The following is a 15,136-nucleotide window of genomic DNA, read 5'->3' as shown; positions in this document are numbered from 1 at the left end:
ACATAAGGACTGCAAACTAATAAGTGACATGTTGGCAATGCACTATGGCCAACCAACAAGAGAGCAAGATGTTGGGCGGTTTATTGTAATGAAGAGGGGGAATGTTACCTAAATCACATCAACACTAGATGTGAAGTATGTGCAGGCCACTGGTATACTGTGTGGATGTCAAACAAAAGGACTCCCACCAGATAAAGTTGTAGCCACCATTTGCAGAGATGATTGTTAGTGAATGTGCACAACTGGATCATATGTGTCTGTTTGAAGATATGCTGCTCAAACATGAAAGCCACATTGGTGCAATGTAGGATGCAGATGACAAGGATCCACTCCCACTGGTAAGTGGAGCTTATCTCCTATTATGCATGGAATGCATCATAGTTCTCAGAGATAAGATAAAAGAGTTAAAGGCAAGTATTTGAAGGCTCACACCAGATCAACTGGTGAAACTCTAAGTTGCCTTAGGTGAAAGAGATCAGAGATATGCACCAGATTAGCTGGATAGACATGTTAAGTTGCCGGTACAGAGAAGGAAGGATATGTTTGTCACTTTGACAAACATGTTAATAGCATAATTGGTCTATTGAATGAAGCATGCAAGGTTGAGCAGTTGCAAATAAATGGAGCATGTTGAATATTGATGACATGCTATCATCAAGGTGTTTACTGGTAAGTATGTCCACCAGTAATGCTGACAAAGTAAAGATGCAGAAGCCTCCCATCTGATGAAGATGTGCATGAGGTAGGTTGGCATGTGTGCTGACCGGTTTAGGTGCTCCACCGAAGAGAAGCATAGTGCAAGGGTGAAGGCAAACCAATTAGGGTATAACTGACAGGGTCTGTGAACCGATAGATGAACTCGATTGAGTGGTTGGTCAGTGATCTTATCTAGACCAACATATAAGACTTAGAAAAGGTGGATGTCGACAAAGGGGCCGCGTGGAGGTGAAGTGGCATGCATGCACAGGTCGGTGTGATTTTTCAGTGAGGTCGTTGGCGACTGGTCCAACATTTAATGGCAACTGCGAAGCTTGAGGAAGAAAAGTAGAGGATTGCAGCTCGAGATGAAGGAAACAACGAAGATCCAGTACAAAATGATCTTGCAAATCAAAGAGGAAGAGGGAAACCACATCACACACGTGATCGATCAGACAAAAGGCCGAAAAACATGCTATAGACGACAAACAGAGAGAAGACGCGGTTCACAAGGTAAATAGATGGGCGATGCTCATTGATTGAGTGTTGAACATCAATCAAGGACATGATATCAGATTGGATATGAAATGTCATGGTGATCATAGATCATATCAGATGCATATTTAGTGCATGGCGGAAACCCTAGCATGCAAATGTTCAAACTCATGTCTTGGTGGGAAAATATGGATATATGTATGCGAGTCAAAGATATTGTTGGTGTTGTTGAATGAGAAAGTATTGTTGTTGCACGCGAGAGCAAATCAACCAAGTACTCAATGAGAATCAGAGAAGAGATTGAGTATGCAATTAAGAAACGAGTTGAAGAGTTCAACCGACAACAATGAGGCAACCGATAGTCGGCCTTTGAGTCTGATAGAGGAGTAAATTGGTGGTGACTAAACTAACAGAGTAGAGTTGCAGATGATTGCAAAGAAGGCAAGCTGAGAACCGACAAGAATCATATGGTAGGCATCTGACTAAGTTATCAAAACCAGTGGTGGATACTAGTAGTGTGGCAGAGAGAAAAGAGAATCGACAGAGAACAGAACAGTTAGAGAACAAAACTGACAAAGAAGAAGAAGAGATTGAACCAGTAAGGGTGCAATAGAGAGTGGATTGCAGCAAGAGACAAGGTTGCTGTAGTGAGAAGAGATGAGAGAACCGACTGAGGATATAAGAGAGGAGAACCAGTGGAGAGACATACATGAGAGTTACAAAGTTCTTTTGTAACAAGAAGATAACTTTTGTATTGAAAATATGATTTTATAATCACTGAGTTGGAGCTCGGTGTAGGGGTTGGTGCTCCTTGGGTTGGTGCCCTAAATCCGGGGTTGGTGCCCTAAATCGGGAGTGGTACTCCTTGTGTTGGTGCTCTAAATGTTGTAACCGATGTTTTCATTGTGAGGCTGGATTGGAGCAGTAGTCTCCAACAACACTTCTCACTGAGGTTTTTCCCATCTTGGGTTTTCCTCGTACATCTGGTGTTATGTGATGTCCCTTTTATGTGTGGTTGTATTTGTGTGAGTCTCCCATCTAACTAGTATGTCTGCTTTATGTTAGATCTATCAACTGATATACACACATTGGATAGAAAAGGGAAAAGTTTGGAAAATACTGATTCACCCCCCCTCTCAGTGACATCTAGTGTTCAACATCTAATACTTCTTTATTTTTAACAAAATCTTAAATATAAAGAATCACGAGCTTGAAAAAATCTCTTATGAATTTTGTGCTTATGGTTAGAATAAGCCTAAATTTTTATAAGACTTGGAATGTGTGAATAGGCTAGCCTTATTGTTTTCTCCATAAAATCTCATGGATCAAATACAAGTCTTGGCTCAAAAAGGATGAAGAGTTATCATAGCCAGTTCTATTTTTGTGCTCTTAGCATTAATGAATGATAGAAAAGTGTATCAATGTTTGTAATAATGATATAATTTGTGACACGTTTCCTTGTATGATTGAATATAAATTAACTCACATTTCCATAAAATGGATCTCCTTGTTTGTTCATTTATTTATCATTTATTCACCTTCAATGCCCTTATAGTTTGGCCCCTTTATATGCTTGATTTGTTTTACCTTTATAATTCTCATTTGACCTTATAGATTATGAATTACACTTTTATTTACATCACATGAAGGGAACCTTTCTTATCTTACTTGTCATGATTAGCTTGTATGCATGCTTGCAGATTCATTGCTTACTTCTTTTTCTCTTGTATACCTTACTTCACTCATGTGCTTGCTCATGTTTAGTACCTTGATTTTTTTATCTACATCATTTCATAATTTAAATATTATTGTTACCTTATATATATATATATATATATATATATATATATATATATATATATATATATATATATATATATATATATATATATATATATATATATATATATATATATATATATATATGTATATATGCATGCTTCTATTTGTCATAACAATTTTTTTATTATGATCCTTATTCTATCCACCTATGTTTTCAAGTTTATACTTCATTGTTACATGATCCACATTTTTCTTTCATGTTTTCTTATGGTTATATGGTCCATAACTTATGATCTTCATAACATTCTTACAATCCTTATCAGCTTCTATAGTCATCTTATTATATTAGAGGAGTCATGCATATCCCCATACCATTTTGTAGTTACATGTACTGTACTATGTCTAGATCTAATCTTATTACATCAGGGACATCTTTGGCATATCAATTTGTGGTCAAATATATTATCATGTTTTATGAATTATCTTCTTACTTTGGGGAAACCACGCCTTCTATTTTCTATACATACTTACATATTCCCTATCTATCCTTTAGGTCCATCCTTACTTCATTATCTTCCTATGATGGGGGTGACCTTATATCACGTGCCTTGATGTGTATTTCATATGTGCCTGTATGTTTTGATTAATTAGAAATACAGGTTTTAAGGACCCGAAACCTTTTACAAAGATCAAAAGATAGATCAACACAGATCAACTAGTATGTTATATCATAGTTATCTTGAAATTTTCCTATATTGGGTGCAACCTTATGTACCATGATGATTACTCTATTTTATGTGTCAAATGTTCCTTTGATTTGACATTTTACTACTTTTTGTCACACAATTCTATATGTGAAATCAATTACTTTGCATAATCTATGTGCTTGCATTTAATTGGCTTACCATAATTTTCATGCATCATTTTCCATATCCTCCAATTCCTTTCATACTTTGTATGAAACCAATTAGATGGGGGCATACTATCACTAACATTCCTATGTTGATATTTTGGAGAATGCCTAATGCTAGAGAAAGATATATTACCATACCTAGACAATTCTTGATCATATCCTTACCATAAGCATACTATATAATACAATCAAGGGTAGATAATCAAAAGATAATGACAACCTTTACCTTGAAACGCTTCACCAAGACCCTCATAAAGGGTTCCAAATCACAAATACAATCTAATTTACAAAACGACATTAAGAACTTAACACATGGAAGGAAAAAATTATTAATGCTAGTCACTCAAATAACAACCAATTAAACCACAACTTGGAATAGATTTAAATGATAATTTTGAAATTGATATTATTAATTTATAATCAAATTTTCACTTATTTTAAGACCCTCCAAGTGTGGTATAAAAATTATATCTATAACATAAATTAAATCTTCTCTTTTTGCCAATTTTGAGCCTCACAAGATGAGCATACATAAGAGAAACCTTAGGATTTACATTTCATAGTTAAAATAAAATTAGATTAGATTTAGAAGAAAAAATTAATAGACTTATCCCTTACAAAATGGACATATATAACTCTAATAAAACCCAAATTGGAAATGGAGTCATACACTAGCTTCCCATAAGAAAAACTTGTCTTCCTAGACAAGCAACTATGATCTTAACTCAAGTCAATCTTTAACCTTGAGATCCCAACTCCCCAAAATAGTAGGAAAATAATTAATAAGTTATCCCATTTTTTTTCTCGACTCTCCCTTTTATAATTTCTTTAAACATGGTTCTTAGCTTGAAGATTCTAGTCAATTAACCAAGAATGTAACTCCCAGATACTTTATCTATCCTTATATGATTTCCTCTCTTCATGGTGTTTAAGGGTATAATTTAAGGAGTCAACAATAAACTCTCCTCTAACCCCCTCCATTTATGATACCATTCAACAATAAACCAATGTAACTAGGCAGTTAACTTGTAATTTGACATAGTCATCAAAGACTATGCAATATGCTCTAAACGAGACAATTTCTCAATAGGTAGGTACCTCAATATAGACATATAAACATAGATAAGGATAAACATTATATTAAATAATAATGACATTTATAAGATCCACCATCCCAAGTACCCTTATGAGATATTGCAACTCTTTGACTTCCACTAAGTGTCATAAACAAGTGAATCAATGACAAATGTGATCTCCAAGGATTCCATCCAAATGGAAAAGAAAAGAATTGAATTTAAATATTGTAAGAGGATAAATTGCCCCCTACACTTGGAAACACAAGTGTTACGCCACACAAATCCAAAATTATAATAAATATAGTTTTGGTTGATACTTATAGCATAACCCTAATATGCTCTTGCATCACCATATCACCAACATTAAGTAGACCATATTATATACGTGTAATTTATAACCTCCTCTCTCTACTTATTATTTTCATAGATACATGATTTGTAGTAGTGCTTTTTTTTATTTGCATGACTCATTGTGTATCTTTTCTTTGTTTTAGAAGTTCTTATAGATCACTCATATCAAAGAGAGGAATACATAGAGAATTCAATATTGGTCCATAATTTTATATGGACCTCATATAATTTTATGTCTAAATATTTAGTTTTCATGTTGGTTGAGGATGTCTATATACTTTAAAATACATGTTCATGCTATAGTTGCACACACTCAAAGTGGGGGAAATATGTTATGGTAATTTTTGCATAACCATGCTGATTCCCATTTAGTTTCATACTTCTTTCGATGAAATGAATTAATACATTTACATATTGACAAGTGACACACTCTTGTGCTAACATGACTCATTTCAATCCTTATTTGTCCCCATTTTTTATCCATTTACTCTTATTTCTGTACATTCAACAAAATTTAAAATTTGAAGTTTCAAGTTTCTACCATTTTTTATTAGCTATTATGGATGGATTTTGTACAAATTTGTTTGACACTGCATTTTGTTTTGATATTTCAAAACATTAAATGTGTAATCAATTCATAGTTGACTACAAGGATAAACCATTAAAACATAGTATGGCTTTCTAAGGGTCAATTAACACATCTACATATAGACCATCTACATCGATGAGAATGTTCCCTTTGATTCCTTACTCCAACTTATAAAACTAACCTATTTAAGAGTTTAACGTAGGATAACTTGGTCAAACTGATCTAGTAGGTTTCCTAAAGATATCTTTAAATATTATTATCCTTATATAATTTCATATTTTAAAGATTACACTGAATTATAGATATCTTCTATTATGATATTAGATTCATATATAAAAAAGACAAATCCAAATTATTTAAAATCATTTATGAATCACTTAAGAATAAACCACATAAGCTTTTCGAAATGCCTTATTAATTCTACCCATCACCATTATACTTCAAACTTTCCTCTCCCTAGAATAATCATTCAATGTGATCCTAAATGTTAAAAAAAATACATAATTGAATTCAAAAGCACACTAATTTTATAAAGATAGTATTTCTATTTCATAATTTATTGAATTATAATATTTCATTGATGTGAAGTAATCCATGTCAAGCTTTTCACCTGTACACAAATGTATATTTGAATTTGTTTTGAACTTCGGTTTTAAGCCTTGAAAATGATACCCGTTCTATGCCTGGAAAATTTGAAGTGACAGGAGCAGCCGAGGTAGTTGCGGGCAGCAATGGCTTACCCTGGGAAAGGCAAATGGAAATGGAAGTGTATGAGATATCTTGCCTTGATCTTTATAATGACACTACTTTTTTCAGGTATTCATCGCCCACTTTCCCTTCTGCTATATCATGCATTTTGTAATTATCCGAGTCTCATCCTTATATGTTATTGATTGCAGGTTTTGAGCTCTCGCGGATAGGGAATTCAAAGAGCGGAGGAAGGCAGCAGAAATTCCATTATCTTGCGTTAGGCCCTGCTGCCGGACAGGGCTTACCTAATCGCATCCAATGTCAAGGTCACAATCTCTCTTTCCTTCGCCTTCCACACTTTCAATAAGGATTTTAATGTATATATAATGGTTCATCAGGATTCAAATGCTTAGTTTAGAGTCATTTTTCTTTATTTTCCTGGATGGTTTAGGTAGTTTATCTCAAGGACTCATTGTATCACTCATACTACATATGTATACGACTTTTCTCATTCATTTATTGTTCACATAATTTCACCATAACCTCCGTGCTAAGCAGAAGATGTTTAAATCAAAACCAACAAGGAAGTTCAGATAAAAGCATAAGTTTTCCTGTTTTCAGTAGTTTCATTAATCTCCCAGATGTTCAGATTTCATTTTTTTCTAAGAGTTTGTGTTGTGAAACTATTAAACTATTTCAGTTTTTCAGTAGCTACAGTTCCAATTGCAGGAGACTGGTTTTTTGTGTCTGCAGAATTCTCTTTTCTTTCCCCTCAGTTTTTCAGTCCCAACTCAGAATGTTACACGGTCACAACAGTGATCTGTCTAAGATCACAACAATGGCATGAGAGCCACTTATTGGGACTTGTGGGTAGATGACATCCATGGATTTATACGTAGTTACTCGGAGAAGATAGCTTCAAGTCTGAAATTGCGCTACCAGAGGAGGAAGTTCTAGGAGCACTGTTGGAGAATTTAGGTAATACCATGGAATGGCTGAGATCTGCAATCGCTTATGTTGGGTTCGACCAGTTTAAGTCCAAGTTCCTCGTAGACATTCATAGCCCACGAAAAAAAGGTCTGCCAATATATTGCCTACTCGTATTCGAGTAGTGCTCACCTGAGGCACCATACAAGAGCACTGAGCATCCTCGCACTAATGCTAACCATAGAAGCATTTAAAACACTAGCTTGCATAAGTAGAAAGGTACATCTTTTACCTGTACGATGTAAGGCATGAATATTGTACATACTTTTCAGCAACTATGAACGTAGCATTATGCACAAATGGTAAGCATAGACATCAAAGAGAACTAACTACTCATCTTTTGCTTCAAAAGAAGCAATAGCCGTAACTAGGAGTGCCAAAATAGCCCTTCCAACTACATCCGACATGATAATCCTGAATATGGTCAAGTTATCAACACCAAAAAGCTCTTTTATAATGAGGTATGTATTCTATATAAACCAGGACTCAAGGCTGTTACAAACAGCCATGCTGACTGTCCATGATTCGTAAAGGGTATCTTGGTCATTGATATCAGATCTGCAATGTTCTCGTGTGTTACTGCTATGTTTCCTCACACTTGTTAGCATTTTAATTAATCTGTTGTTAAATACAAAACATAACAGCACATACTGTCGAACAGTTCTTCAATTACAATGGGAAACTCCCTGAGACTTTCTAAACTTAAAACCTAAAAATATAAATAGAATTTATAAGTATGCACATTTTACAAGCTTTCGATGGCGTTTTGCATCAAATGAAAATTATTGACAATGTTTTTGCTGCAGATGCAAGCACACAATCCTTAGTAGTCATGCTCCGTTTTCAGATTTAAAGGAGGATAAACTATCAAGCATAAATGAACAACTCAACTTCAAATTGGCTAAAGTAGAGAGAATATCCGATTGTAATACATAATTGAAGGAAAAACACAAATGAATACTAATTGACTAAACTAGAAGCCAGTAAATCTCTACCAACAGAAAAAAAATTAAACAAGAAACACATTAATTCATAAAGAAATAGTTAAATGCATTTAAAACTACAATATAAATAGACAAATTTTGCCAATATGAAGTTTGACCCAAAAAATCTACTTTCAGTTTACTTCAGAAAATTAGAAACATAGATTTAACAATTACTGAATAACAACTGAACAAAAGTTTTTCATCATAAGTTTGACATGAATTCTCATTACAATTTGTGCTCAAAGCACTTATTTAGAAGCTCCCAACAATAATCTTTGAAGGATAAAATGATATTAAATTATTCCAGTCAAGCTCCACTTTAAAGCAACCTGATCTCAATTTGTAGGAAACGGGAAATACAGCTCTTTTAAAACAAACTAATTCTAAAAAAAATGATTAAAATGAAATCCTAATAATAGGCTCAAATCCATCCTTTATGAAAAATGGCAACTTTTGTCACTTGAGTCATCTTTGAAAGTCTAGAATGACTGTGACTTGTAAATTTGACTGAATCCTCTAAACTTGGTAAAGTTTTTCCTAGAAGTCATTGAAACTTAACGAAAAATGAATTAGAGAAAAACCTTGCCAACGAACTTACGTTCTAAAATTGGAACCTTGACCATGGAATATTGATAGGTCAGTCTTTCTGAATTTGGAACCCTCTACCTTGGAAAATTTCAACCTTTTCAAGGATCTCAATAAATCCCTAGGTTTGATAGAGTTCCAACCTTCTGTATTTGAATACTTTCAACAACCATTTGAATACTTTGTTTGCGATGAGAACTTAAAACCCTTGAAATATTACTGTTGTTTCTGAAGACCTTTTGCTGACATGCATACATAAGAGTGAAAGCCTTTTGTTTCTGCAGTGAACAGCAGCAATGAATTGCATGGTGAATTTGAACAGTGAATAGCTACCTTCATAAAGGCATTTGCATGCATTTATAGTTCAGTTTTATGCTTTTAAACTGACTGACTTAGAAGGGCCTGCATCTGATGTTTTCCTTATAACTTCAAACATGGGTGCTGAAAACTGAGTCTAAGAGTGGCAATGCCACCAAAAAGCACGCCTAAATGATTAGTCTTGTCTTTAAGCTTGCTATAACAAAATCGCTCTTGGGCAATAAATGGGTGGCAAAGAACTGATAACAGTGTGCCTATTATGTTTTCAATTTTTGTCATTGGTGGCTGGGTGTGATTTTACATGAGCTTGTAATATTTTATAAAGTTGGGCAGACTATGTTGGTAGAAAAGCCACACCAAACACACACCTTCAATTTTTTTTTTCATGCGTTCTTTACTTGAGTGTGGTTTCTTTATGACTTGGCCACTTTGAGTGCTATATTTCATGCTGGTTTGGCTGCTGTAAAATCCTGCCATTATGATATTTATCTCAAATTAATCTGGTGTGCCAAATTTTCACCCATCTTTGCCACTTTTGAAGCAATGGGCCTGCTTTTGTTACTGTTGTGCCAACACAAACTTGCAACACTATAGATTTGCTCTTCATCTTGCCAGGGCGTGATTTTGACTTGAGTTCACTACTTATTAGATCATGGGCCTAGTTCAATTTGGACACCTTTTACTCTCAGGCACACTTCTCTCATGAATTTGCTGCCTTTGTTCATACTTAGGCAGAACTTTGAAACGACTAAGCCACTAGAAAGTGGGCTTCTTCTGACTCGTCTTCATTTGCCTTGCACTGGGCCTAGTTCAATTTGGATATCTTTTACTCTCAGGCACACTTCTCTCATGATTTTGCTATCTTTTCTCATACTTAGGCAGAACTTTGAAACAACTAAGCCACTAGAAAAGTGGGCTTCTTCTGACTCGTCTTCGTTTGCCTTGCGCTGACTTTGTGCTGATATTGCCCCTCAGATGGCATGTTAGGGAAATTCTCTTTGACAATTGCCAATCTTGCATTCAGTGTCAAATCTTCAACATTGCATACTTCTTTTTTCTGTGCTAGAGCCATCAAATTATCAGAAGATTTATCATCTTTATTCAGCATACCTCATCCTTGAGCAATCTACAAACATGCTAATTGAACAAATAGACCATTACATTATGAATTTGCAATTAGACAAGAAGGAAAACTTGGTTGGCATTGATAACACGGCAAGAATGAAATGGTTACTAGCTGAAAGCAATTTCATAGGGTACTAAAAACATTGTTGTTCCTTGCACCCATGTTTCCTGCACAAATGTTCCATGCCTGCCTGATATTCCTTGCAAGTGCCCTCCCTCTCACATGTGCATAATTATGCATTTTCAAGCACGATGCATTCAATGTTCATGCTAAGCTAAAAATCAAAATTTTAGTGGCTAACTGATGGACTGATAGGAAAGAGAAAACAAGAGTGTTGAAGAAGGGAATGTTGATTCCAACTTACGCATATGTCTAGTGCTAGTTCTTAGTTCTGTTTACTGTGGTAATATCTGGTTGATAGCAGTTCTATTTTTATTCTATGCTAAATGAGCACTTGGAGTTGTACTTGCAGTGGCATTTTAATTAGGTATATAGAAGATTTCTTTGATGTACAGTCAATTGATACAATTTATACACTAGCAATTTGGCAGCTGACAATCACAGCTGCATAAAAGTTATAGTTTTGACAGTTGTCACAAGTGCAATTTAATATTTACCCACACCTTATTAAAATCGAGATAACTAAAGCAGACATTTTTTGGTAAGGAAATTCATATTAACACGTCTAGGATTTTGATGGCAGAGCAGTAATAGTCCTTGACCATCAATCATATATTTCCCCAAAATAGTCAAATGGTTAGATTATTCTCATCTATTTTACTCTTATCTTAGAGAATTTGTTCTAAAACTGACAAGATCAATAGAATTACCAATCTTTCGAATTATATCAACAATTGCTTGAAATGATAAATCCATAATTTTTTAGCTAATTAATTAATTTGGAATCCAATATTGAAAGTGTGACTGACCATGCACAGAACATGCTATTGTAATGGGAACTTGTATATTTTGTTGTTATTGATTGGGGCGACCAAATCCATAATAGTTATCATTTCCATTTGTGCAGGTCTTAATGCCATAAAAAAGCGGCCACTGCCATCATTATCTGGCTTGACTCTTGTGAATAGAAAAATTTCCTTTGTCTCTGTCTTTGCTATCTACAACCAGTCTCTACAGACTTCTGTGCAGAGAGCATCAACAAATGTGACAGTGGGGAACACTACATTTGACAAGATAGGAAGGTCTATGGAAATTTTGAATGTGTTTGCAAATTTCATCAAGGTACTTGGATCTTATAGAGAATTGCTCCTTAGAGGGAAATACATTTCTGTACTTGAAAGGAAAATGTATCGTTGTTGATTCCAAGGGGTAATCCTGGTAGATTATCATGGACAGAACTTTAATTATTCTTGATTTCCTACCGCAGTGTCCATAGAAACTTTGATATTTGAAAAATGAACTGCACAAGATTGGTGTGGATTTTATCCTTTTTTTTTCCAAATTGAAGTGTATAACATTCTGATCAATGTGTTAAGGCATGGCACTTGAAACATGCTTTAATTTTGTATTCTGTTTAAGAGTAATGAAGCTTTGGTGTCTTGTTAAGGTAAGGTATACAGGACAAGATGTTGCAGTGACAGAATCTTTAATTGTTTTGACATTTTTCTTGAGAAGAGTAATGGATACCACGTTTATGCAAAGCACATACTTACATCAATTATTTATGTTTAGATTGTTACAGGTATCAATGCCTAAAAGTAATATCTTCATTTTGACTGATGCCACCAGCAATTTTCCAGCTGTTCCTAGCAATGCTGCTGTGATGCATATTCCAGGAAACTACTCACGGAATAACTTGATGCTTCAGAGGATCAAATCTTACATTGTAAGCTGGCCGTCATTTACAAATCTCAAATAATTTAGACATGTGATAATTTGTCATTGATCACCTTTTCATGCCATAGAATAACATCATGTTTGTGAGCTATACACTTCAATTATGATATATTTCATTAGATTGATGATTAACTAGATTCAAATTCATAATTTGATTTTAATTCTTTTCCGAAGGAAGATTCTGGAAATACTCTCTGTATGCTATTGAGTATTATTAAACTTACTAGATATATCATGCTGAGGACGAGTTTTGGCATATTGCCATTGAATTTGAAACTGCAGTTTCAACATAGTGTATTTAAAAGGTTATTATTTCCATGGCTGTAGACCAAATAATAAAATCATCATAGATAACGGTCTATTTGTGTTGTACCCAATTTGAAATTTTATAGTGTGACATAAAACTTCTTCCTTGTGTGTCAAAATTGTGTTGTAGTAAAAAAAATGTACATTTTATCAATCCTCCTCCCCCTCGAGTTGAGTAGCCAATGTTTGTATTTTAATTTTAATTTTAATTTTAATTTTAATTTTTAATAAATAATTAGTGTATCATTCAGACACATCCCGCCCCCCAAAAAATCCCCACATTCGTTGGATGGGGCTATCCCCGAGACATGGGGACTTGGAGGGGATGTCCCCTACCACTCCACCACCACACCAGCCATCCCAGAGATGTTTCTAGGATGCACCCTTTTCTAGGGATTTTTAGGAGACATCCTTCCTTTTTTTGGGACTTTTGGAGGATGCTGGGATGTCCTTGAGACGTCCAAGTGACTCCTAGGAGTCCCTTTAGCGTCCCTCGTGGTGTATGTAATGGCACCCCCTGTTCTGGTCTAATTCTTTGACCTTACATTCAATGGAATTTTGTCAAACAGTTTGCATGCATTCTCTGATACCATAGTATGTCCACCCTTATATAATTTGGAGTTTGTTTGCACGGTTTGAATGTGCTTAATTTTGCAATGTTCAAGAATTACCAAATGAAAAAGAACTTGCAACGAAGACTGAAAAAGAATTCTATAGATTGGAATAGCTGGCAAAATACAATGTTTTTTCCAATGAAAATTCCAGATTTTTCCTACTGCCAATATATTCAGATTTAATACAATATTTTGACAACCCAGTTCAGAAAAATCCAGTCTATTTCTAGGCCAATGATACCTAGAAAATCTGGAGGTTACAAATTAGTACTCACAAGTATGTCCAACGCCAAAAGCTCCTCCAAATGATGGCAAAAATACAATTTCAGTACTCAGATTATGAAAGAGGTGCAGCAACGTATTGTTCCAGTCCTGAATGTCTCACTTTGATGCATGATTCTCCTCCCCAAGATACCCGTTGTGATATGCAGTGTGTTTGGCCTCAATATAGTGAATGATACCTTTATATGGTGCGGCCAGCATTAGACATTGGACAATGATTACAACCCAGTCACGAGGAGCAGCTAATATGCATTGTTTGGCCCTCTAAAACCCAGTCGCCTCCTTCCCAAACTCCACCGCCCAGACTAGTGATGAATTTTGCTCATTGGCGCGGCTTCAACAGCAAGGCACGACTCAAATGATACTGCAGTATGGGTCAGCAAGCATGAATATTGGATAAACTCAGAATAAATCTTTCCAAATCATCTTCTTCAGACTCCAGATAATGTATTAACAATAGTCTCTAAGTCTGCACCACAAACGTAAGCTCAATGGTGTTGCCTGTATGGAAACACTCTGAACTTCCCCGACTATGTCTTTCAATAACGTAGGAAGTGTTGCTCATGAGGGATTTCATCCTCACAAACCAGCAAGAACTATCTTCTCCAGAAGACCATTAAATTCATATATCATATTCAGCATACCAAATGAGACACTCACCCTTGCCTTTATAGCTTCTCAAAGGGAGTTGATCCCTCTCTCCAGGCAATGTGGGATAAAAAGTTTTACTTTATTTTATTTCCCCACTTTAGTCATCAACTTAAGAGACACTTTTAATAAATATAAAGAAACGTTAACTTATGTCTCCCAAGTACCCCTTTATAAAGTCACTTTATAAATTTAACTCCTTTTTAGCTTTGAAAATGACCTCTTCATCAAAATAATGAAAATTTGACATGCAAGGTCCCTGTTTTATGCTTCCAAGATTTAAAAATCCTTCCCCTGGTTCCGATGAGCTATCACACTTAGGTGCATTATAAATTTTTTAATTAATTTTTGTGACCTTAGTAAAATATTTAAAAAATAAGCTATTAATGTGTCGAAAAGCATCGAAATTGAAATCTGATCACACTGGAGTGACCCCGATGAAGAATAATCACAAATGAAGCCAATCGGGTGACTTGCTATAAATAGATGCTCCCTCCAAGAATCTTGGAGCCCAAACCGGAAGTTGGAAATAACATTTGAAAGCGTTATATGACTCCTCTAAACCATCTGAGGTCTCTGGTAACATCAAATTACTTCCTTGAACAAGCTGACACAAACCCAGTAAGTCACCGACAACTGCATTGCTAGAGAACCCGAAAATGGGGACATTACAGTCCACCCTTCCCAAAGATTGCTTGTCCACAAGCAACGCTAATGCAATCTTGGAATTAACTGCTTGAAACCAACTGAAAACTAATAAGTTTGATGAAAAAGGAGTTGTATGCCTTTTTCACTGGGGATTTCCCGGAAGAAATCGTCGTATTTTCCTCCAATT

The 15,136-nt window shown here is 35.1% G+C and overlaps 1 protein-coding gene across 1 annotated transcript in view; it reads left to right on the top strand.

Moving 5' to 3' along the window:
• Positions 1-6,479: 6,479 nt before the first annotated feature.
• Positions 6,480-15,136, top strand: part of LOC131067542 (uncharacterized) — a 92,462-nt gene continuing 83,805 nt past the window's right edge. The window contains exons 1-4 of the mRNA XM_058002599.2: positions 6,480-6,718; positions 6,802-6,918; positions 11,622-11,836; positions 12,297-12,440. Coding sequence (XP_057858582.2) covers positions 6,634-6,718; positions 6,802-6,918; positions 11,622-11,836; positions 12,297-12,440 — 561 coding nt within the window. The 5' untranslated portion in view covers positions 6,480-6,633. The remainder of the gene's footprint in view (positions 6,719-6,801; positions 6,919-11,621; positions 11,837-12,296; positions 12,441-15,136) is intronic.

This window comes from Cryptomeria japonica, chromosome 10 (genome assembly GCF_030272615.1).
Source record: "Cryptomeria japonica chromosome 10, Sugi_1.0, whole genome shotgun sequence".
Lineage (NCBI taxonomy): Eukaryota > Viridiplantae > Streptophyta > Pinopsida > Cupressales > Cupressaceae > Cryptomeria > Cryptomeria japonica.
Note: the sequence above shows the minus strand (reverse complement) of the source record. Positions and strands in the feature narration are given on the sequence as shown.